At 40.4% G+C, this 22,469-nt stretch overlaps 1 protein-coding gene across 1 annotated transcript in view; it reads right to left on the bottom strand.

Moving 5' to 3' along the window:
- ABTB1 (ankyrin repeat and BTB domain containing 1) overlaps positions 1–22,469 on the bottom strand; it is a 49,584-nt gene that overhangs the window by 17,373 nt on the left and 9,742 nt on the right. Inside the window, exons 7-9 of the mRNA XM_060239691.1 lie at positions 19,514–19,630; positions 9,945–10,060; positions 4,521–4,619 (exon numbers count right to left, since the gene is read on the bottom strand). Of these exons, the coding sequence (XP_060095674.1) occupies positions 4,521–4,619; positions 9,945–10,060; positions 19,514–19,630 (332 nt within the window). The remainder of the gene's footprint in view (positions 1–4,520; positions 4,620–9,944; positions 10,061–19,513; positions 19,631–22,469) is intronic.

Genomic DNA, 22,469 nt, shown 5'->3' with positions numbered 1-22,469 from the left:
GGGGGCCGGGCTAAACCCCAGAACTGGATTCATCTGGTCAAGGTGATGCAAAATAGAATTTCTTTCTGCAAAATAAATCTTGACCAATTAGTTGATGCCACCCTGGTAAAATGTATCAGTAGTATGTAGTTGGTTCTCACGAACAAATTATGATGGATATAACAGCCAATTAATATGTGTATATCCAACATGTGCCAATACGTCATCAAGGCTATATAAAATACTGACCGCCCTGAAGGGGGGTGGAGCAGCTTGGTATGCAGGCCTTGGCTTAGCTCTGCTGCACAATAAATTGCTTTTTCCTCCTCATCCAGACTTCAGCTGCATGTGGTTTTACTGGGCAAAGGGCATTCAGATTGCAGACTTGTGCAACAATACAGTAAAATATTATGTACCACATAGGTCTATGGATTGCACTTTAAAATTAAATCAAGTGATATTCTGATACAGAAATAGCAAAAAAAGATTCTGCGCAAGAACAAAAGCTGAGGTCATTGTCAATAGAGTGCTTGCTTCACGTTCTGTTGCTATGGCAATTCAGCAACCATGGGTCACACAAACTATTCCCTCTTGTGATACAATATTTTCATAAAGTTCATGGCATTAAATCAAAATGGATACAGCTGAATAGTACACACCAAATGAAAAATCAGAAAAAATAGTGGGCTGTGTTTACACAAGCATTAAAAGACCATGGCCTCCTTATTAAGTGTGTTGAATTCTCTGGTGACAGCAGCATGAACACTAATTCAATTGCTCTGGAAACAAAAATGTCTTCCATGTCTTGAAGCATGAATTAAAGAGATAAGTGTGCCAGTTAGTGACAAGTGGGTTAAATACTTTTAAAAGTACTGCAATACAGATTGCCATTCTGAGTTGCTTAAAATAGCACAATTTTCCTTCTACATTCCAGGCCATAATTGCAAATGTTGAAAGAATATTTTCTTTAATGAATGCCCAGTGGACAGATGAAAGGAACAAATTTACCACTGAAGTGATGTTCTGGTACTGCAATATAACCTATGTGACTATTCATGCCTTCAGTTGAACATATGAAGCTGCCATATACTGAATCAGAACCTCGGTCCATCGAAGTCAGTATTGTCTTCTCAGACTGTCAGCGGCTCTCCAGGGTCTCCAAGTTGAGGTTTTTCACACCTATTTGCCTGGTCCCTTTTTAGTTGGAGATGCCAGGGATTGAACCTGGGACCTTCTGTTTACCAAGCTGATGAGCCACCATCCCTCCTCAAAGTTCTCCAAATACTAACTTGAACAACCAACTCTGTTAGTGAGATAAAACCTTCCAACAAGTATTCAGGTGCTGCTTCATTATAGACATACAGGTATTGGTGTTGTAAATATAGAAGTGCTTAATGATAGGTAAATGAATATTTGTAGAGAGGACATTTCTTCTGGTATTTCTTTGCAGTGTTATTTCTCACTTCAGTGCAAATTCGATATTTTAGGAAAAATAAGTTATATATATCAATTTATAATGAATTGTTTTCCATATACACGTGTGTCCATATAAGCCCATCCCATCCACAATGTCTGAGTGATTTCTGCAGCCCTGTTTCATTTGCCAGCAACAAATTCTTACTTGTTTGGGCATCTGAGAAAAAAAAATCTTGGTGAACAGTATCATTGCAAAACATGGTCACTCTAGATATCTCTGAATACCTTCTCAAATAATAAGCACAGTGCAGGGCCTACAGTATAGTAGATCTGATGAAAAACTATATTGAGTCTAGACCCAAGGACTCACATGCTCAAAATCCCAATGTCTTCAAGAGGAATTCTGCAATCTTAGATGGCACTCCCGTTGTCTAACATACAATGCCCAGTTACTGAAGATGACATGAGACAAGGAACTTCAGGTATGCTCAGTTTAGTTTCAACAATGAAAAAGATCAGTCCACAAAAAAATTACCTTTAGTATTATCCCAGTGTCTTGAATTTACATGAAACTTTTGCTACATTCTTGTGCACATGCTTCAACCAAAGCAATACTGAATCATGTAGCAGCAATACATTAGACAATGGATTGAGAGTAAAAAATTCTTGGGCTAGTCCAGCAGTACTCACTCTTTTTGATCCTGTGGACACCTTTGGGATTCTGACATAGGAGGCAGAGCCAACTACAAAATGGCTGCCACAGGAGGCACAACCAATCACAAAGTATAACTCTCATCGTAACTCTTCAACATCTGAGGCAGAAGCTGTGCTTAACAGCATGCCTTTTAAAATGAAAATACAATTTTAAAATATTTTCTTGTGTACACACAGCTTATCTTCAGCCATGCAAGGAAGATCTTTGCGCTATGGTGGCAGCTGCTCCCAAATAACCATTTTTAAAAACCTGCCCAGCTGATCAGTTCTCTAGTGGCAAGAAAGCCCTGCTGGGCAAAAGCCCTCCCTGGCCTTGCCTGCTTCCTAAAAAAACGTGGTGAGCACCAGAAAGGGTGTTGACACCATGGCACCCATGGCAACCCTTGGTTCGGGTTATACCTGCCAAGTATACACAACCACTTAGTCCATCACTTTAGGACTTCATAGTTGTTAGGCATCTTCAAATGACAAATTGTACAGACTAACATCACCCACAAAAATGGCAAGCAAAATTTACTCAAATATCACTGAATAGGAAGGGGACAGGAAGAATAATTTACTTTGACTACAGAGATTTAGATCCATCTCGTCCTTAATATACAATCAGGGCATATAGGCTGACAACACTGACTCACTGACAACAAAGTTACTGCCTTCTAAGTCCATTGACTTCAATGGATTTAGTAGGGTGTAGCTCTGCTTGTGACTGCACTGTGAGACACTGGCTATAAGAATCAGAATTTCAGATCACCACCCCCAGTTTCCATGATGAAACTGCTGTCTGCAAGAACTTATTTCCTGATGAGAGGCTCTAATAGCAATTTTTAGAAGCATGCTCCATTTTATAGATCACAGCTAAGTATGGTAAAAAAAAAAAAGTAATCCCTTCCAGCTTTTTCAGGCTTGTAAAGATACGGAAACATAATCTGTTATTCTGAAACAGGAAACAAAGTGAAGATTGGCTCTCAGAGCAGATTTTCCCTTTCTGTAACTTACATATGCCCACAATGCTAATCAACATTCTGGATATTTGTATTAGTCAATACAGTCATCAGTCCAGCAGACTCAGAATGTGCAGATGCACATAGCAATATTCTCAGCTGTCAGGTGGAAGCTCAAGTCATGTGGCTGAATATCACGGCTAATGTCACATTCACATGCAACTGTAGTTGTATGGCTGGGGAAAGAACCATACAAACGTTTAAAGGGACTGTGGCTCAGTGGTAGAGCATCTGCTTGGGAAGCAGAAGGTCCCAGGTTCAATCCCTGGCATCTCCAAAAAAGGGTCCAAGCAAATAGGTGCAAAAAACCTTAACTTGAGACCCTGGAGAGCCACTGCCAGTCTGAGAAGACAATACTGACTCTGATGGACCAAAGGTCTGATTCAGTATAAGGCAGCTTCATATATGTTAATGGCTACCACCTCTTAGCAAATCTGGAAGGCCATTTAACTCTGAATCCTTGAAAGAGCTGACTGTGTTAGAATAAGTTCTGAAAGAAAATGTATCTTTTTTAAAAAAACGGATCCAGCCTTATTCCTTTGTACTTTTGCCACCATGCAGACTAAAGGAGTTCGGCACTGGCAATTTACAAATTAAAGTTTCTGATATTGCTTAATAGCATAAGGAACTTGCTTATGAAAGGCAAAACAAGTCAAGATAGGATTAATTGGGATTTTCTTACACTCCCCCCACCCCCCACTGGTCATGAAGCAATAAGAAAACACCTTCTAATCTCTGTTGGAATTATACAGAGAATATCACAATAGCCTGCCTAATGATATCAGAATATCACTCGACTGGATTCCACAATAAAATCAAAAATCAAATTAGTCGGCAGGGCTTTTCCACCCAGGTAATAGGAATATACTACAACAAATATACTGCAATATACTACAGTTCAGAAAGATGATTGCCAAAGGGACAGCAACTATGGATTATACTAGTGCAGGGGTGGCCAACGATAGCTCTCCAGATGTTTTTTGCCTATAACTCCCATCAGCCCCAGCCAGCATGGCCAATGGCTGGGGCTGATGGGAGTTGTAGGCAAAACATCTGGAGAGCTACTGTTAGCCACCCTTGCGTGACTAGTGGGTTTGGTACATATTGTCTGTTGCTATAAGTATGATCCTGCTATATAAGTTCTGCATCGTTTAACATGTCATGTTAATGCTTATGTTTTATTCCAGATCTTTTTACAAACATCTGCTTGGTTTCGGGTTTCTGCACTTCAAATGTTATTGCATTGTTTACTGGATATCCATTCCTGTTGATTGTACTGAAACTTACACTGAGTGATCTGCCTTGAGTCTCAGGGAGAAAGACTACAAATAATGTAAATAAATTTTTTAAATCTATGAAATATCTTACTGGTTTACAACTAAGAGGGAATAAGTTAATGGAAGCACATACCTTGTGGCACAAGAAACTGTAGTCCGCCACTCGGAAACACACATCAGGACAGCTGTTGAAGCTGTCAATATTATCAAAAGGCAACTCTCCAAAACCCACCTATGTAAAAAGGAAAAACAAAACAAAGATCTTAAATAGTTCCTTGATGAATTCCTCTCCAACAAGATCATGTACCCAAGATACATTTTACATTACTAGCACTCTTACAAGGAAACCAATAGTATTACTTTACATTCAAACAATAAACCCTACAATATTCCCATAACTCCTAGCATGCTGGTGGCTGAAGGCTTGCCAACCTTCCAAAAAACCCCAAACCCTTCAGTAGCCTGATTGTTTTAGAAAACTGGATTGCACTGAGATGTGTCAGAGAAAGGACCTGTTGGTTTAACTAGGAGCAACAAGAGAGGAAGATAAAACACTTGGGTAATTGTAACTGTAACTGTAATTCTCTCCCTTGGTGTTTATTCCTGCTCTGCCGTATTTTAGGTGAAGAAGACGGACCTCCTCATGTTGCATCTAAGTGCAAATGGAGGGACTGGGACTTTAAGAGAATTACAGATTTTGTTGGACAGTTTATTCTGCTATTGTATGTTCTGTTTCTGCATGAATATACTCTGTATATGAATATTTTGTAAAATTTGATATTTTGGTTAATTCACGTCTTTGGAGTAATTTGTCTACCACCTGGAGACTGGCAACCCGGAGTGAAACCAAGAGGAACCTGCTACTTTTAAAAGTCAGTCTAGGCACTACCAGATGAAATCTGTGTGACGCACAATTCGTAATCATGAGTACCACAATAAATCAGCGCGCTGTGTTATTTAGTCACATTTTTTCTTTCCCCCCCTTTTTTAAAATTTAAACTTTATTAATTTTACTCAGTTTTACAAATAAACAAGTGTAAAATTAGATAGCTTGTTATAAAGTGTTATCATTAACATCAAATTGTTAAACCATACTTAAAATTAAAAATAAATCATCTTTTCATACAAAGGATTATTTGGTATGTAATCATTCTGTAGCAAATAGCCAACAATTGGATATCATGGTCTTACAATTTCCTTGATTTGCTAAGAGGCTAGGCTTCTGCTCCACACCACCACTTTAACTGAGCCCTGGTAGAAGCAGATTCTCTGAGCCTACCAACCAGGGTCAGCTCTCTGGTCAAGCCACCCAAACAACTGCTTGGAGTAGCTCAATGAGGAGGACACTGATACAGCAGCACTCCTGGTCACGGATGGTGCTTCCCATGATGCCAACTGGGACCAAGCCAAGGCACACTGCAGACACAGCTATAGGCAGCACAGGAGGCAACAGCTATGTACCTTGCTTGGGGCAACAAAACACCTTCAAATGGCCCTGCCTGTGTTCCTGTCAGTCAATATGACCTTCCAACCCATTCACAAAAAGCAATTCCTACTGTGAAAGAAAAGGTCCTACCAAATAAGCAGCACATTAAGTAAATTTATTCTCATTTCTCTAATGTTGTAAAGTGGCAAGAGGAAGGAGAAAGAGAAGAGAACAACAACTAATTTCATGGATTTGAATGCAAAATCCTGCAGACCTTTTAAAAAATACTGCTGTATTATGAACAAAATGAACATAAAAATACTGAGTGCTTGTGGGACATTCAGCTGCAGGGAATTACAGTCATAACTCAAATGTTATTTGTTACACACAGATGCCATCAATAATTTGCTTTCTGTAATCTGTCTCATTTGCTGCCCAGGTGTTGGGGAACAAACATCACCTTATGCACATATTCACCATTATTTGTCATAGTGCAAAACAGCATGCTTGTTAATTACTACAGAGCAATAAATAAAAGTGATAACCCAGACATGAGGGGTGAGCAGAGACTAGAAAAGCCTGGTCTGGGGCTCACAAACCAGGAGGCCCTAAACCTAAGACCCAAACTGAACATCCGAACAAAACCTGCCCAAACTGAACCGGCTGGCATCAAATGCCCACCCGCAATCATGCCTGTGTCATCCAGAAGTGACACAAGTGTGTTGCCCACCCACCCCCAATGCGCAAACGTCACTTTTAGGCAGCATCATGCACCACCTCCAATGTGCCTATGTTACCCAAAGTAATGTGAGCACATTGGGTAACTTGCTCACATCACTTCTGGATGACACAGGTGTGCAGAACGTGACACTGCCTGGAAGTGGTGAGTCCACATTGGGGGAACTCCTGAACCAAATCAAGCAGAAGCTCATTGAGTGTTTGGGGAACCTCCTTCATGAACCAGCCAATGTTTGGTCCAAATTCTGACTTGGGCTCAGGTCTGCACCCATCCCTACCAGACATGTCCCCAAATTTTGGGAAGGGGGAGCAATGTGCAGTTGTGAACTTCCAAATGAGCCCATTAACACATCAGCAAAGATTGGAAAAATATAAAATGGTAATGCAGTGGTAAAATGGCGAACTATAATAATGCTATAGAGAATACTGTATCAAGCCTATTATACCTAGAGGAAAAAAACAAAAGTTGACTAAAGACAGGTCCACATTCTTATTAGTTCTTATTAACATGTGGAATTCACTGCCACAGGAGGTGGAGGCAGCTACAAGCATAGCCAGGTTTAAGAGGGGATTGGATAAAAATATGGAGCAGTGGTCCATCAGTGGCTATTAGCCGCAGTATGTATGTATGTGTGTGTGTGTGTGTGTAGATGTGTGTGTGTGTGTGTGTGTATGCACACACACATATATTGGCCACTGTGTGACACAGAGTGTTGAACTGGATGGGCCACTGGCCTGATCCAACATGGCTTCTCTTATGCTCTCTTATGTTTTTATGTTCAAATATATTGCCACAGTTAGGCAAACATGTTTGCTGTGAGATAGCATATTCTGGTCCCATTCCAATAATTTAGTGCTAACCATGGCTGACTGTTAAGCTGGAAGTAACCATAGTTTGAGCTTTTCAGGGTTCCCATTTAACCCAGGCTTTGAAACCTAGTTCAAAAATGCACAGAAAGGGAATGTATGCTATGGCCTGCTCCTAACATGCTTCACCAAGGTCAAATTGGTAGGGCTACACCTGCACTAGTACTGAAACCAAGCAATCCTAGTCTACATGTTAACCAAAATAAATGAAATGGGGAAAGTTTTTTCAGCCATACTTATTTATCACTGAGATTCAAGGCAAATTGTGTGATATAAACAAACCGCATAAAACAATGCAGTAAGACTAGGATTACAAAAGTTAGGGAAACAAGGGGAAGGAAAGTACATTCATGAAGAAGAAGAAAAAGAAGAGGAGTCGGGCTTTTATACCCCACTTTTCACTACACCTGAAGGAGTCTCGTAGCAGCTTACAATTACCTTCCCTTCCTCTCCCCACAACAGACACCCTGTGAGGTAGGTGGGGCTGAGAGAGCTTCGAGAGAACTGTGACTGACCCAAGGTCACTCAGCTGGCTGAACATGAATGAGTGGGGAATCAAACCTGGTTCTCCAGATTACAGTCCACTGCTCTTAACCACTATACCACACCAGCTCTCTATGCTTATTTCTTGCATGGGGATGGAAAAGAAGTTGGAAGGATTTACTTCTGTGTTTAGTGTCTAGGCTGGGAGGGGCATGGCACAAAACAGCTGAGCTTCTTGTAAAAATCATCTAGGAAAAAAATTATCTCCATACTTGTAAGGGAGAGCCAGCACAGAGGAAACCTGAGACATGCCAAATAAAAGAAATTCAATACAATAAAGTCCTTTCCTTATGGTAAATTTGCTGCAAGGAGTTTATTTTAAACACAGTAAAGCAACACACTTTATTAAACTGTCCAGTTCTAGAGCCCATAGGAGTGTCTTAAAATGAGAAGTGTGTTTTTATTAGTTTACTTTTGCTATGGATCCTGGATGAAGGGGAGAATAAAATTAAAGCAAGGAGGGAAAAAATATTTCACAATGAATTAAGATAAGACTCAAAACAAGGACAGTGATCAATACCATTCAAATTCAACTACAAGAGACATGCATGGGGTTAGGATGGGGTGTTGACCCTTGCAGCATTAAAAAGCTGTCATATTATACAAGTGAACAAGAGACTTAACCTGTACCTCAGCACTGAGGAAGACCAAACATCCAAAACCACGAATCATATCCCAAGTCCAGGGCAATCTGGATCAATATACCTAAATACAAGTAACATGTAACACCATCTTATCTTATTGCTTTTCCAGTTTAGTCTTCCGATAATTACAAAGCTAGAAATCATTTTCCCTTGAAACTGAAGGCCACAGTTTTATCTGAATCACTACATATAGCCCATAGAATTCCCATGCTGAATTACTAGGAGAGAAGTAGGAAAACCTGACTGCTGTTTTCGACTAGGCACACCTTTCAGTGAATGTCCTCTTGGAAAACCAATGATTTCAGTGATGGTTTGAGATAAAGAGGAAAGACAGCATCAAAATGTAGGTGCAAGAAGAGAGATGAAGATCAAAACAGCATGAATAAATGGAAGAAATGTTTCCACAGAAAACACTTAAATGCTTCCCCGGAGAGAAAAAAATAGATATAGCTATTGGTCCTCAAGACTGTCCTTGAAAAGTGCTTGACTATAGGACTGACTTCATATTACCTGCAATTCAATTGGTTTTACAACACCATATTCAAGTTTACCTCATTTTTTTGCTACTGCTTGCTCCAGCACTGCATGGCAAACTACAAGAAAAGAGGCTATGTATTTATAAGCTGGTTCTCTGACAGAAAGCAGGTCGTTGCTTTTGCCATTACACAGTCACCTCTTTTAGGAAGGGAATCCCTTTCTCACATTTCCAATTCTGCACCTAAAGTTACAAAGCAAGCCACATGTGTCCAGGTATGCCCTTAAAATAACTCTTTCCTGCAGCAGAATGCATACATGCATTTTAAAAATAGAACAACTGTAAGGGGATAGGGAGTAGAGGCAAACAGGACCGGTATGCTGATGCTGTGAAAGCAGAACTCTGAATGCAATTGTAAGTGAATAGCATTTGGCAAGACATCTACCGCAAACAGGCAGTCAGGATACTACAGTGAAATAACCCAACAAAAATACAGGTCAAGGTAGACTAAGATTTCCATTTCTTTGAACAATTACAATATAGTCAATCATTTACTTCCTTTTTCTTTCCTCAGCTAGGGAAAGGCAAACTAATTATTCTTAGAAAGAGACATCCAGGAATATCTCAACTTATGAATAAGGAAACATCTGGAAAGTAAGGCTGCTCTCTTCAGTATTAGAGATCATTACTATCCAACACAGTTTGCTGAGCAAGCTCTTTGATCAGCATGTACTATTAGTACAAAGAAACAAGCAACTACAAGGCTCAAGACGATGCAAATAGATTCACAGATCTCCTGGAAGCTCAAATACAAAGACTCAAGCAGCAGAGGAACAACAAACACAACAATTTAATATTTCCTACCCTGAGTTCAGCTGGCAGGGCGCAGTCTGCTAGTAAAGCCAGGTCTTCCTGCAGCCGTGAGTTACCTGGGGGCTCAATCGTCAGCACCTTCACACAGGTCCCTGGCTTGGAAGAAACTGGAAAAGGCAAAAAAAAATCCCAAAAAAAAGTATAGAATCCTGAACACACTATGAAGATGATTTTGAAAAGGGGAAAATTTGGCCATATTTTAAATTTTACAGTCTTCACACAATAAAAGAATGACAAATCCTCTCTTGTATACACAGATCTTAGGAGAATGTGTACCATATTTCTTTATGGTGGTGGCAGATGCACAATGGGCTTCCTCTTTAAACCTACTCTTTGAAAAGTTCTGGTTATGAAAACCGCATTTGGTAGCATTGCTGTTCAAAGTTCCCCCTTGGGTCCATTGCATTTCATTCATGCATCTGTGGGCCAATATTTTAAGGTATTTGCCCTATCATTTAACAGGGAGCTGCAGGAGTACACTGCTGGGGGAGAGGGTGGAAGAGAAGCCAGAGGGTGAAGTGGGGAATACTTGCATGCCAGTCAGCTGAATATGCAACCTGAAAGTCAAGGAATGTGCATCTACAGCTGGTTTTCGTTGGACTGATGTACGTGCTCAACTGGACCAATACGTTCTGTCAGACACCAATATACTACCAATGCCATAGATTTATGAGTTTTTGGTCGCTTTGACTGGCAATCAACAGCATGTACCAAGAGAACTAGTTAGAAATGGGTGATTTTTAACCTATTGCAACACTGACCTCCAGGTGAAACATTCTTCTGTTATGCCGTCTTGTACTGCAGCAGTTTAGAAACTCTAAAAGTAGGTCACAGTAACTAAATGTGTACACTTCCCAGAGCACAGTTCACCTTAGCCATAACCTCACCTTAGGCAAACTAACTTCTCTTGGTTGCATCCCTCACTCCTACCTGCAATCTGACAGCAATACTAGTGACCTGCCTCAAATTATTACTGTAAGAATTCCAGAGAACTGCTCCAAGCATGCAAAGAGTAGTGTGATGAGAGCCAGTACGCTGAAGCTAATGTAGGACTGATGCCTGGAGACTGAGGTTCAACGCCTTACTCTACCACAATGCTTACTGGGTAATCCCAGGCCAGTCACTTTGCTTAACTTACCTCACATAGTTATTTTGAGGGGAAATGAAGGAGAGGAAACCACTTTTGTCACCCTCAGGAAAGACAGAAAAAAATGCTATAGAGCAGGGGTGGCCAATGGTAGCTCTTCAGATGTTTTTTGCCTAAAACGCCCATCAGCCCCAGTCAGCATGGCCAATGGCTGGGGCTGATGGGAGTTGTAGGCAAAAAACATCTGGAGAGCTACCGTTGGCCATCCCTGCTATAGAGAAATTACTATAGTGAGCCAATCTAAAAAAGGTTGGAGACCACAGTCAAAACAAGGCATCTCAGCTGGTGGCACTCACTCCCAAACTCTGCAGAACTGATCAAAGCAAAGAAGATAGCTCACAGTTTTAAAAGCCTATGTCTATGTTCTAAAAGAAAACAGAATACTATGCCACAAAGGCAACTGAAGGCAAATAAAGCACTGCTATGCTGTCTGACCATCAAGGCCCATTGAACTCACTGGAAGCAAGCAGGCTGGCACACCACAGGAGAGACTGGGAAGAAACTTGCACCCAGCCTAACAACCACTTGAATTTTTAAAAGATGACCTTCTGCACAATTCAGTAACAAACAAGGCTTCTCTTGTTTTCTCTGAGGTTCAAGAAAAGTTAAAATGAAATACTACTCTCTGAGATAGAAGAGATTACTTAGAATGTGTTTGGGAACAAACCAACCAAGCTGACCAGACATGGTTGGTGTATATGACTGCTATATAGATTTTATTTATTTATTTACATTCGACTTTTATCCCGCCCTCTCCGCAAGCGGACTCAGGGCGGCTTACAACAGTCGTTTACACGATTAAAACAATGTCAATAAAATCTATAAAACATTAATACAATTAAAATTTAAAAACTATTCCATGGTGCTGTACCATTACTATGTTGGTGGTTCTGCTTTTCAGACGGTTGGTCACCGGGAACTCTAGCTGATGTCAGGTGGCAGCTCTCTCTCAGTTTAAGCATCAAAGGCCTGTCGAAACAATTCGGTCTTACAGGCCCTGCGGAATGTAGGAAGGTCCTGCAGGGCCCTTATGGCCTCCAGGAGAGCATTCCATAACTCTGGGGCTGCCACCGAGAAGGCCCTGGATCGTGTCAAATGCAGCCTGGCCTCCTTTGGTCCAGGGGTGGACAGCAGATTTTTTGTCCCTGAACGCAGTGCTCTCTGGGGGATATATGCGGAAAGGCGGTCCCGCAGATAAACAGGTCCTTGACCATAAAGGGCTTTAAAGGTCAATACCAACACTTTGAAATGGATTTGGAACACAATAGGTAGCCAGTGCAGCTCTTTCAGCACTGGCTGAATGTGCTCCCATCGAGGGAGCCTCATTAACAGCCGTGCCGCAGCGTTCTGCACTAGCTGCAGTTTCCGAGTCAGCGTCAAGGGTAGCCCCATGTAGAGAGCATTACAGTGATCTATTCTTGAGGTGACCGTAGCATGGATCACCATTGCTAAGTCATTGTGCTCCAGAAAAGGAGCCAGCTGCCGCACCCGCCGAAGATGAAAAAAGGCGGATCTAATAGTGGCTGCTACCTGGGCTTCCATTGTAAGGGAGGACTCAAGGAGCACGCCCAAGCTCTTGACAAAATTGTAGCGTAGAAACTAAAACTACAATATGAGTCCTCATGCCATGAAGGACATACGAGGTGCAATTCTATCTTGTAAACAATGCTATCAGTTGCAGACATTACATGCATATTTTCCATGTCATTTTTGTAACTGTAAGGATTAACAAAAAAAAAATTTTCTTTAAAGCTGGGATACCTAACTGGCAAAACAAGCAAACAGAGCAGTCTGTATTTCAGCTCAATGTGAGTAAAGACAACCATGTAAATCAGAAGAACGGCAGCAGAAATCCTGAAATACTATGAAATTGCTTTTGAACAGAAGAACTTGCTGCAAGAATAAGAGGCACCAGGAATAATTTAGCAGAGAAGAGGATGCTGTGATCAATACCAAATCACTGACAAGCAGTCTGCATTTATGATGAAATATTGATCCTAGTTTGTGATTATTCTATCAAGTTATTCCCATGAGTATCTCCTTGTTTGCTGTGGTGGCATGTTTGAGGGAGCAGTCCTTTTTAGTTAATGCAAATTTAACAGTGGAGGGAGGAGGAGAAAACACAGTTATCTGCACCCTTTAGAAACTAGTGTTTTATTGTGAAGTGATCTTCGGAATCAGCTGTTGAAAGCCCCCACTAAATACACTGTGAGCACTACGGCCATTTAAAGACACTGCTAATTTGCATTTAAGAAGACAACAAGAAAGAGGTTTCTTCTGCCACTGGCTGATAAATTACTATTGTAGCACAGCCAGATGTGGCTTGACAAATGTGACTCAGTTGATTTGGAACATCTCTTCCCTCCCCCAGCCCCAATGTTCGAGTGACTCACACGAACAGGAAACATCTCCATTCTTGACATTTTGCAGATTATTAGCTTGGGCAGTGTCATTTGACTAGATGAATCTCAGACTTACTAGATGAAATTAAACCATCACAGAACAACCCCTGTGATGCAGCCATCAGGTTTATCACCAGTGAAAGGTGATCAACTGCAGAGGTACCACAAGTAATACTGGCTACTAGGCACAGGAAGTTACATCCAAACTCAGTATTGTTTCAGATACTAGTTGACAAAAGCCTCCCACCACCTCATCGCCATCCTAACATTTCCTAATTGAAAACAGGTTACAACCAATGCAACTGAAAAAATATATATTTTTACTATCAGCACATAATAAAGTATGAATTTCACCACCTAAAACTTTGTCCCAACATGTGCAAGGGGAATAGAAAATATCTTATTTGAACTCCTCCTCCTTCCTCTTGCAGGGAGGACACAAACTTGTCCTCAAGACTTCCAGAAAGGGGGAAAAATGACGAAGCTAAGATTAAAAGAGCACAGATGGTACTCAACAAGGAGGAAAACAGATTAGATTCTAAGGCGTTCAGGCCACATTGAATCATTCATTAGATTATGCTGCAAATAACTTTGTATTTTCATTCAGATTTTATAAGAAGTCTTCTTCTATCAACAGCCATTATCTCTGAAGTTACAAAGTTGTAAGGAAAAAGGGGGGGGGGACAGTTTTGGAAAAATGTGATACATAGCCATTAATGAATTCCCCTAGGAGTGAAGCTACACCATCAAAATGTAGTTTAACTCTTAGAAGAATTTGTTAATTTGCACGGCTCATGATAAAAATCAAGTTTCATGGTTTGGTATGGGTTGGGTGAAAAATCTAGTGAGCTGTTGAAAAACTTTGGAATTCCCTTCCCCTCGAGGCTCACTAAGTGCCTATGCAAATGTCATTTAGGCACCAAGTCGAAACATTTTTACACTTAGGCTTTTAATTGGAGTTGAAGGCTTTGTGTTTTAATGCTGAATTGCTTTTTATCTTATTAATCATTTTTGAAGCAGGTCTCTGGAGAGTTTTCTTACAACTTTTTCTAATTTTCTAAAACATACGTATTCAAGCAACACATTTAACAGGGAGAATAACACTACAAGACATACACTTTCAGATACACAATGATGCAACATCCCCCCCCCAACCCAATACTGCTGAGAATGGATACCATGTCCCATTCTTAGCTGAGCAAAGAGAAATTCATGCCCACAGCTTATCATTTGCTTGTACTCAAACTGTTCACTGTCCCTTTCTTATCACAGTACTTTGCTTATATTTAGATCTGAAGGTAAGGGTGAAGTCCCTGAACAGGATCTCTGAGTGCCCAAAGGTGAAGCATCCTGCTCACCTAAGAGACTCAACATACCTTCTTTGTGTCTTGCAACAGAGTGAAGCTCAATGGGAACTAGGTAAGAATCTATCCTATTTTTGTCAAAAATCGTAGAGAAACTTTTGGGAGACTTTTTTTTTTTACATCATTAAGTCACAGGTGACTTATAGCAGTAATCTTGGGCCTGCACTTTGAGCTTTTAGTGGGACCATGGGCCATTTTCAAACCTAGATGCTATTGGCTGCAGGAGCTAGCTTTGTGACATTCTTTTTGACTGTATCAGATCCTGTGAATCTTGCTACTGTGTAGGAGTTGGTTTTGATAGTCCGAGATTGCTATTATATGAAGGTTTTGCTGTAAAGTTTTAAATCTACAGCTCTGTAGTATGCATTATGCTGATGCATGCGGGATTCAGGTGTTTGTAAATACAGGTAAACACTGGGGGAGGGTTTGTTTTGCAAGAGATGTACCTAGTGAGGTATCTCAAAATGATAATGAATTACTAATTCAGGATGTGTGTCGTAGCTGATTATATTACAACCTGCAATCACAGCCCTCCCCCACCCCCCGCCAATTCTCCCTTCAACTGATTTGGTGTCAGTGGTCATTTTATTTCCAGAAGCACATAATGATGCATTTGTCAGACAAGAAACAAACGGAGCTAGAAAGTTACTTTGCTTTCTTGATTGTTTGCTGAATCTAGCTGAGTGGGTTTCTAATTAAAGAAGTGCAAAAGAATTTAAGACACACATACACGGAATGCTCCAGCATGAATGGATTCACCAATTGAAACCAACTCCTCTGAAATGTTATTAGTCCTGGAAAGGGGTGGGGGAGAGATACTCACCCTTTCTTTGGCTATTAATAAATCAGAACAATTTTGAGGAATGAATTTTGATTGCCAAATCATTGTAGCTCTGATCTGATTTTTAAAAATTGCAGTTTTCTGTGATTTGGTCCTGAATCACCAACAAAAAGCAAACCATTTGTACTAATGTGTCCACTTTTGCAAGAAACTGGGGGAGGGGGCAGTTCTCTGGTAGGTTGGGGGGGAAAAGCAATTGGGTGTGTAAGGTAGTGCTGTATATGCTGAAGATGAAACAAGACCCTGCAGACTTCAAGCCCAATAAAGCAATGTTGCTGCAATTCAATTTCTGAGAAGGTTCAAGACTAGGGCTTTTTTTTAAAGCAGGAACACAGTGATCAGGGATGTGGCCTAATATGCAAATGATTCCTGCTAAAAAAAAAAGCCCTGTTTAAGACAAATGTACCTAATGCCAAATCCAAAGAGCTCTTGCCCGCCTCTGGCAGTAACATTCATGTCCCCATATTTATGAAAGGTAAAGAAAGTAGGCAATAGTAAAATGGCCAGTATAGCTCCAGCATTAGGCCAGGCAGATGAGAGAAAGAGACTTTACTAGGGCTCTAGCCCAGCCTTACCTGACATTACATAGCTGTTCTTTTTCTGTACTGGGTGGAGTGCAGGGAGGCAAGTAAAGTTGCCTAGGAAGTGCAAATAACTTCCTTTGAGTCATGACAAAATGGCTGGCTAGGCTTGAGTCCAAACAGAAGTGTTTCTACCACATAGAGCAGGAACAAAGTAGAGAGCCACAGAGAATATGCTGCCTGGCTTCATGCTGAGTGCCCTTCTACAGAGGATAGCTTGACCCTGTATCTCAAAGCTATCTACACTCCCCTAGGTTAAGGATGAAAGGCAAATGTGAATGTCAATGGATCCAAGTGTCCTAAATATAAAAGCATATTGAACTGTCCTCCTCCCACCTTATTTCCAAAGGGTATTCTGGAACATGCATGAGATAAAACAGGAGCCAGTGAAATATACCAAACCCTCTGCCTAGCCATTCAGTGTTTTAGATTCAACTATGGCCCTGTCCACATAGTGTGTTGAGTCCGTTAAACTGACCTGGTTCTGTTCCAAATATCTTTGTTCCAGATATTATCGATCAGACTGCCATACTGCAATTCGAATCACTCTGTGGTGAAACCGTCTTCTGCCATCTACGTGATGGCACCATGCAGTTCTTTTTTTCTTCACTTTATGCTCATATGCGTGCACACATAGGTTAAAACGTTATGTGGTTATGTGCATATCGCTAAGTAGTAAAAAAAAAATGGCAACCGTAAACCAGATGTCTGAGGCTCCTTTTGCTCCGGGACAGCCTTCAGACATCCGGAAGTTGGTCGAGAACTATCCAGACAGAAAAACCACGAGGTGAAACCTGAGAACTCAAAAAACACCACAAAGGAGCAGGTAACAAAATACTCCGGTTCCAAGAAGGATTGGGGGGGGGGGGGGGGAATACGACGAGTTAATACCGGAAGGCAGATGTTGCTGTCTGATCAGCCACTTTTAATCCAGTATGAAACAGTAGCGACAACTGATTATACTGTGCGTCTGAACAGCCTCTATGTGTTACTTGTCTCATATTAAAGTCTCATAATTATAAATGCCATAGCTGATATGTTAAAACAAAATCACACAACTTGAAGGACACACCTTTTATGGAACGAACATAGGAAGATGTTTTGACAAAGGGATGGGAACTGCAACCTACGCTACTGTGTACTCCTACTATGTTATTTCTGCTTTATTTAATATGTCATGTCTAAATGCTTCTGCTTTGCTTCAGGTTGTTGCAGCTTTGTTTCAGATTTCTGCCATCCAAACCCTGTTGCACTGTTTTATTGAATGTCCTATGCTGTTGACTGTATCTGACTTACACTGTAACCTGCCTCATATCCCAGTGAGAAAGGTAGACTATACATAAGGAAAATAAATAAAATGTAAATAAAACCATGATTGACACTACATAATATAGTAAAAGTTATTGTATACATGGTGCTGAGAGCCCCATGGTATAAAGTTCCAAAATGTTCCAGGTTTATTTGAAAAAATTAGTAAACATGAGGAGATGCTCTGTTTCAGATTGGGACCATGATGCTGAAGGTAAGGGCTTTTTCTACTGTACTATTTTCATTACCTAGTGTCCTGAGAACACCACACAGGTAAAGCTTACCACCACTGAAACCATCTTGTTCTTTAATATCACAGGCACTACTTCTGTCATGGGGGGCTAACTCCCTACCCCTTTTTAGATTTCAGATTTTTTTCCTGAAAATTGGGGGCTTTCCTCAGGTTTGCAAAAAGATCTGCCTTGTCTGCCCATGGCTCTGATCCATGGGTCTGAGTAATCATAAATGGGGCCATACTGATAATGGTGGAATTTAGTTTAAGGGAGCACTTCATAGATATGTGCCTTAAGCAATTTTTATAAATACGAATGGTCTTAGTCCACAGAACCAACTAAACCTTCCCCAACTTATTTGCTGAAGTTCTTCATTTCAGGACCCAATCTAGTGCCATTTTGATTATCAGTAAAACAACATCCCATGATTCTTTCCAAACTGTCTACGTAACTCCTGGTGATTACATTCCTAGAAAGCGTAGAGAAAGGAGAACCTAGAATAGACCCCTTAAAATGAATAAACCCTTCCTGATTCTAATGTTTAACATTAGCACAATGAAAACATGCTACTGTTACTGTATTTTCCCAATATTTTGTCAAAGCAGATTCAGCAAACTATCAAGAAAGCAAAGTAACTTAATAGCTCAGCTTGTTTCTTGTCTGACAAATGCATCATTATGTGCTTCTGGAAATAAAATGACCACTGACACCAAATCAGTTGAAGGGAGAATTGGCGGGGGGTGGGGGAGGGCTGTGATTGCAGGTTGTAATATAATCAGCTACTACGCACATCCTGAATTAGTAACTCATTATCATTTTGAGACACTGCACTAGGTACATCTCTTGCAAAACAAACCCTCCCCCAGTGTTTACCTGTATTTACAAACACCTGAATCCCGCATGCATCAGCATAATGCATACTACAGAGCTGTAGATTTAAAACTTTACAACAAAACCTTCATATAATAGCAATCTCGGACTATCAAAACCAACTCCTACACAGTAGCAAGATTCATAGGATCTGATACAGTCAAAAAGAATGTCACAAAGCTAGCTCCTGCAGCCAATAGCATCTAGGTTTGAAAATGGTCCATGGTCCCGCTAAAAGCTCAAAGTGCTGTCACCAGATTCTGCTTATGTGTTTATTGTTCAAATGGCAGATTCTGGGAGCAAAGCACTATATGCCTCATGATATGCCTATGTGTATTCTGGATGGTATTGTCTTCTGCTAAAAACAATGTGGCAGTAGTACTGGAGAGTGCCATCAAGTCACAGTCTACTTATAGCAATCCCATGAGGTTTTCAAGGCAAGAGAAGTACAGAGGTGGTTTTGCCATTGCCAACTCTGCATAGCAGGCCTGGACTTTGTTGGTGGTCTCTCATCCAAGTACTAACCAGACCTGACCCCTCTTAGCTTCCAAGATCTGATGAGAGGGTACCACATATGCTAGCATGCACACAGCATATCAGATTCACGCTACATGATGGGAACAGAATCTGTCCCTAAATCAAGGGCAGCCTGGATCCTGCTGCAGGTCTTCACCTCAGCCAGTGGACTTTCTTCTTGGAAAAAACCTGAAGATGTTACCCAAGTATGTGCTCGATCTGCTCCTCACAGCAATTAATTTTTCTGACCCAACCACTTAATTTTCTTCTTTCAAAGATATATAATAAGAAGGCTTACCAAATTCATACACCTTTTTACACTTGGTTTCCAAATCTTCAATGAGATCCTGAAGACGACATTGTTTAGCCAGTCTTTTGCAATCACTCACATATTCTACATCGATATCTAGACGACCTGACAAAGAACAAGAAACAAACAAACCAATAACTCTTTTAGTTAGTCCCTCACTGTAGTGTAAAATTTATCCTTGCAAACCAAGCATATAATATTTAATCTGCAGCACCACCCTGTGACTTAAGGCAATATTACACTTCAGTTCTAGAGAACAATACATAATTGGCAGAGTTACTGGCGATTGTCATGGAGCAAAAGGACAGGTCCTCTTGTGGATCAAAAACTGGCTAATTAATAGGAAGCAGAGAGTGAATATAAATGGGCAGTCTTCATAGTGGAGGACGGTAAGCAGTGGGGTGCTGCAGGGCTCAGTATTGGGTCCCATGCTCTTTAACTTGTTCATTAATGATCTGGAGTTGGGAGTAAGCAGTGAAGTGGCCAAGTTTGCAGATGACACTAAATTGTTCAGGGTGGTGAGAATCAGAGAGAATTGTGAGGCACTCCAAAGGGATCTGTTGAGGCTGGGTGAGGCGTCAACGTGGAAGATGAGGTTTAATGTGGCCAAGTGCAAAGTAATGCACATTGGGGCCAAGAATCCCAGCTACAAATACAAGTTGATGGATTGTGAACTGGCAGAGACTTACCAAGAGAGAGATCTTGGGGTCGTGGTAGATAACTCACTGAAAATGTCTAGACAGTGTGCGATTGCAATAAAAAAGGCCAACGCCATGCTGGGAATTATTAGGAAGGGAATTTAAAACAAATCAGCCAGTATCATAATGCCCCTGTATAAATCGATGGTGTGCTTTCATTTGGAATACTGTGTACAATTCTGGTCACTGCACCTCAAAAAGGATATTATAGCATTGGAAAAAGTGCAGAAAAGGGCAACTAGAATGATTAAAGGTTTGCAACACTTTCCCTATGGTTAAAACACCTGGGGCTCTTTAGCTTGAAGAAACGTCGACTGCGGGGTGACATGCTAAGAGGTTTACAAGATTATGCATGGGTTGGAGAAAGTAGAGAAAGAAGTACTTTTCTACCTTTCTCACAATACAAGAACTCGTGGGCATTCAATGAAATTGCTGAGCAGTCAGGTTAAAATGGATAAAAGGAAGTATTTCTTCACCCAAAGGGTGATTAACATGTGGAATTCACTGCCACAGGAAGTGGCGGCTATAAGCATAGCCAGCTTTAAGAGGGATAAAAATATGGAGCAGAGGTCCATCAGTGGCTATTAGTCACAATGTGTTTGTATATATGTGTGTGTACACACACACACATATTGGCCACTGTGTGACACAGAGTGTTGGACTGGATGGGCCATTGGCCTGATTCAACATGGCTTCTCTTATGTTCCTATGTCCACCTCCATGCTACTCTGCAGTGACACAGTCTGAAAGAATTCTGTTTTATTCTTTTTGCCTTTGTATCTCCTTTATTTTTTTGTTTTTTATTATTTATTATTTTATTATCTTGTAGGCCACCTTGAGTTCATTGGCAGAGTGATTATTTTTAAATTACGTTTTTGTCTGCATATTAAAACATCCCCAAAGCTAACACAGTAAGTGTATGTGTATTTGTCTTTAGACCCAACAGTGTCATCCAGACTCCTTTCTCAATGTTTGGCACAACTGAGCTCTGTTCAAAACAACTGCATGTGTGACACCTTCCATGCTACATTTTCAAACATTAGGACAAATGACAATGGGGTACACATGATAGCCCACTGCAGTAAAACTAGAGTTTTGAGACACCTTGAAGACTAACATTTATTGAAGTGTGTTTGTGCACTCAAGGCCACAGGCAAAGAAAGCTCAAGCCCACAAAAACTTGGACAGCAATAAGTGTATTAGTCTACAAGGTGCCACAAACTCTGGTTGTGTTTTTTTTAACATATAATTTTTATTATTTTTTAACCAAAATACAAAAAAAAAAGTGTTTCTTCACTTTTCCAAAAGAGAATATCAAAATCTGCATTAGTAATACAACACTACAAAAAATACAAAGGTAATAATACATAACATAACACTTAACCAAACCATAAGCAACAAATTGTTTGTTAGTTAGCAGTGGTTGTGTTTTTAACATGAATTTATAGAAAAGGCACACTGCCACTTCAGAAGTTTGGCTCATATACATTCTGTGCACACTGGAGACCCAGAAAAGATCCAGTCAGTGCTGAATCAAGGTTAAGAACATCTCCCAGATAATTAAAAAGACACTGTGAATTTCTTTTTTTAGCTGTTATTGAGTCAGATCCTATAAATCACTAGTAATGCTTTCTTGCATCTCCAAAGTATTAATGGATCTGGGAAGAAGGGAAGACTGGACTCCTTGTGAGAGTGAAGTATAAATATTTTAATATAAAATATGACTGCAGGGGTTTATGCAGCTCTCTTGCTTCCCTTTTCAACAAACAGGGATAAATAAATGTTCCAGCACTTGTTCTGCCTAACGAGGTGCACACAGTAGCAAAACAGCCTGTTTAAAAATAATGTTTCTGAAATAAAAAAAGCTGGAAAATAAGCTTCTAAACTTGAGACAGAGAGGTGGTGTGCCCTAGCACACTAGGTGAAAAGTGTCCAATAACTCCTTTGTGTTGCTTATCACTAGTGATATCACAGCTCTCAACACAACCAGAATACAGCACTTCAAAAAGAAAGAGACCTTCAAAGAGAAGAAAATAATTGTATTTTCTGGCAATTCATACTGTTTCTGGCAATCCAGTATTAATCTCGTGTGCTTAGCAATAAAAGCATTGCAATGAGGATAAATATCAGGGCCCTGTACAATAAGTGAGAAACTGCTACATATGTATTTTATTTAAAACAAACTTTTGGAAACAATTTTTCTTTGCTTGGATCCCTGAGGCAAAGCCTGGTGATATTCCAACTAG

Source organism: Heteronotia binoei, chromosome 5 (genome assembly GCF_032191835.1).
Source record: "Heteronotia binoei isolate CCM8104 ecotype False Entrance Well chromosome 5, APGP_CSIRO_Hbin_v1, whole genome shotgun sequence".
Taxonomy (NCBI): domain Eukaryota; kingdom Metazoa; phylum Chordata; class Lepidosauria; order Squamata; family Gekkonidae; genus Heteronotia; species Heteronotia binoei.
This window is presented reverse-complemented; position numbering and strand designations above follow the sequence as displayed.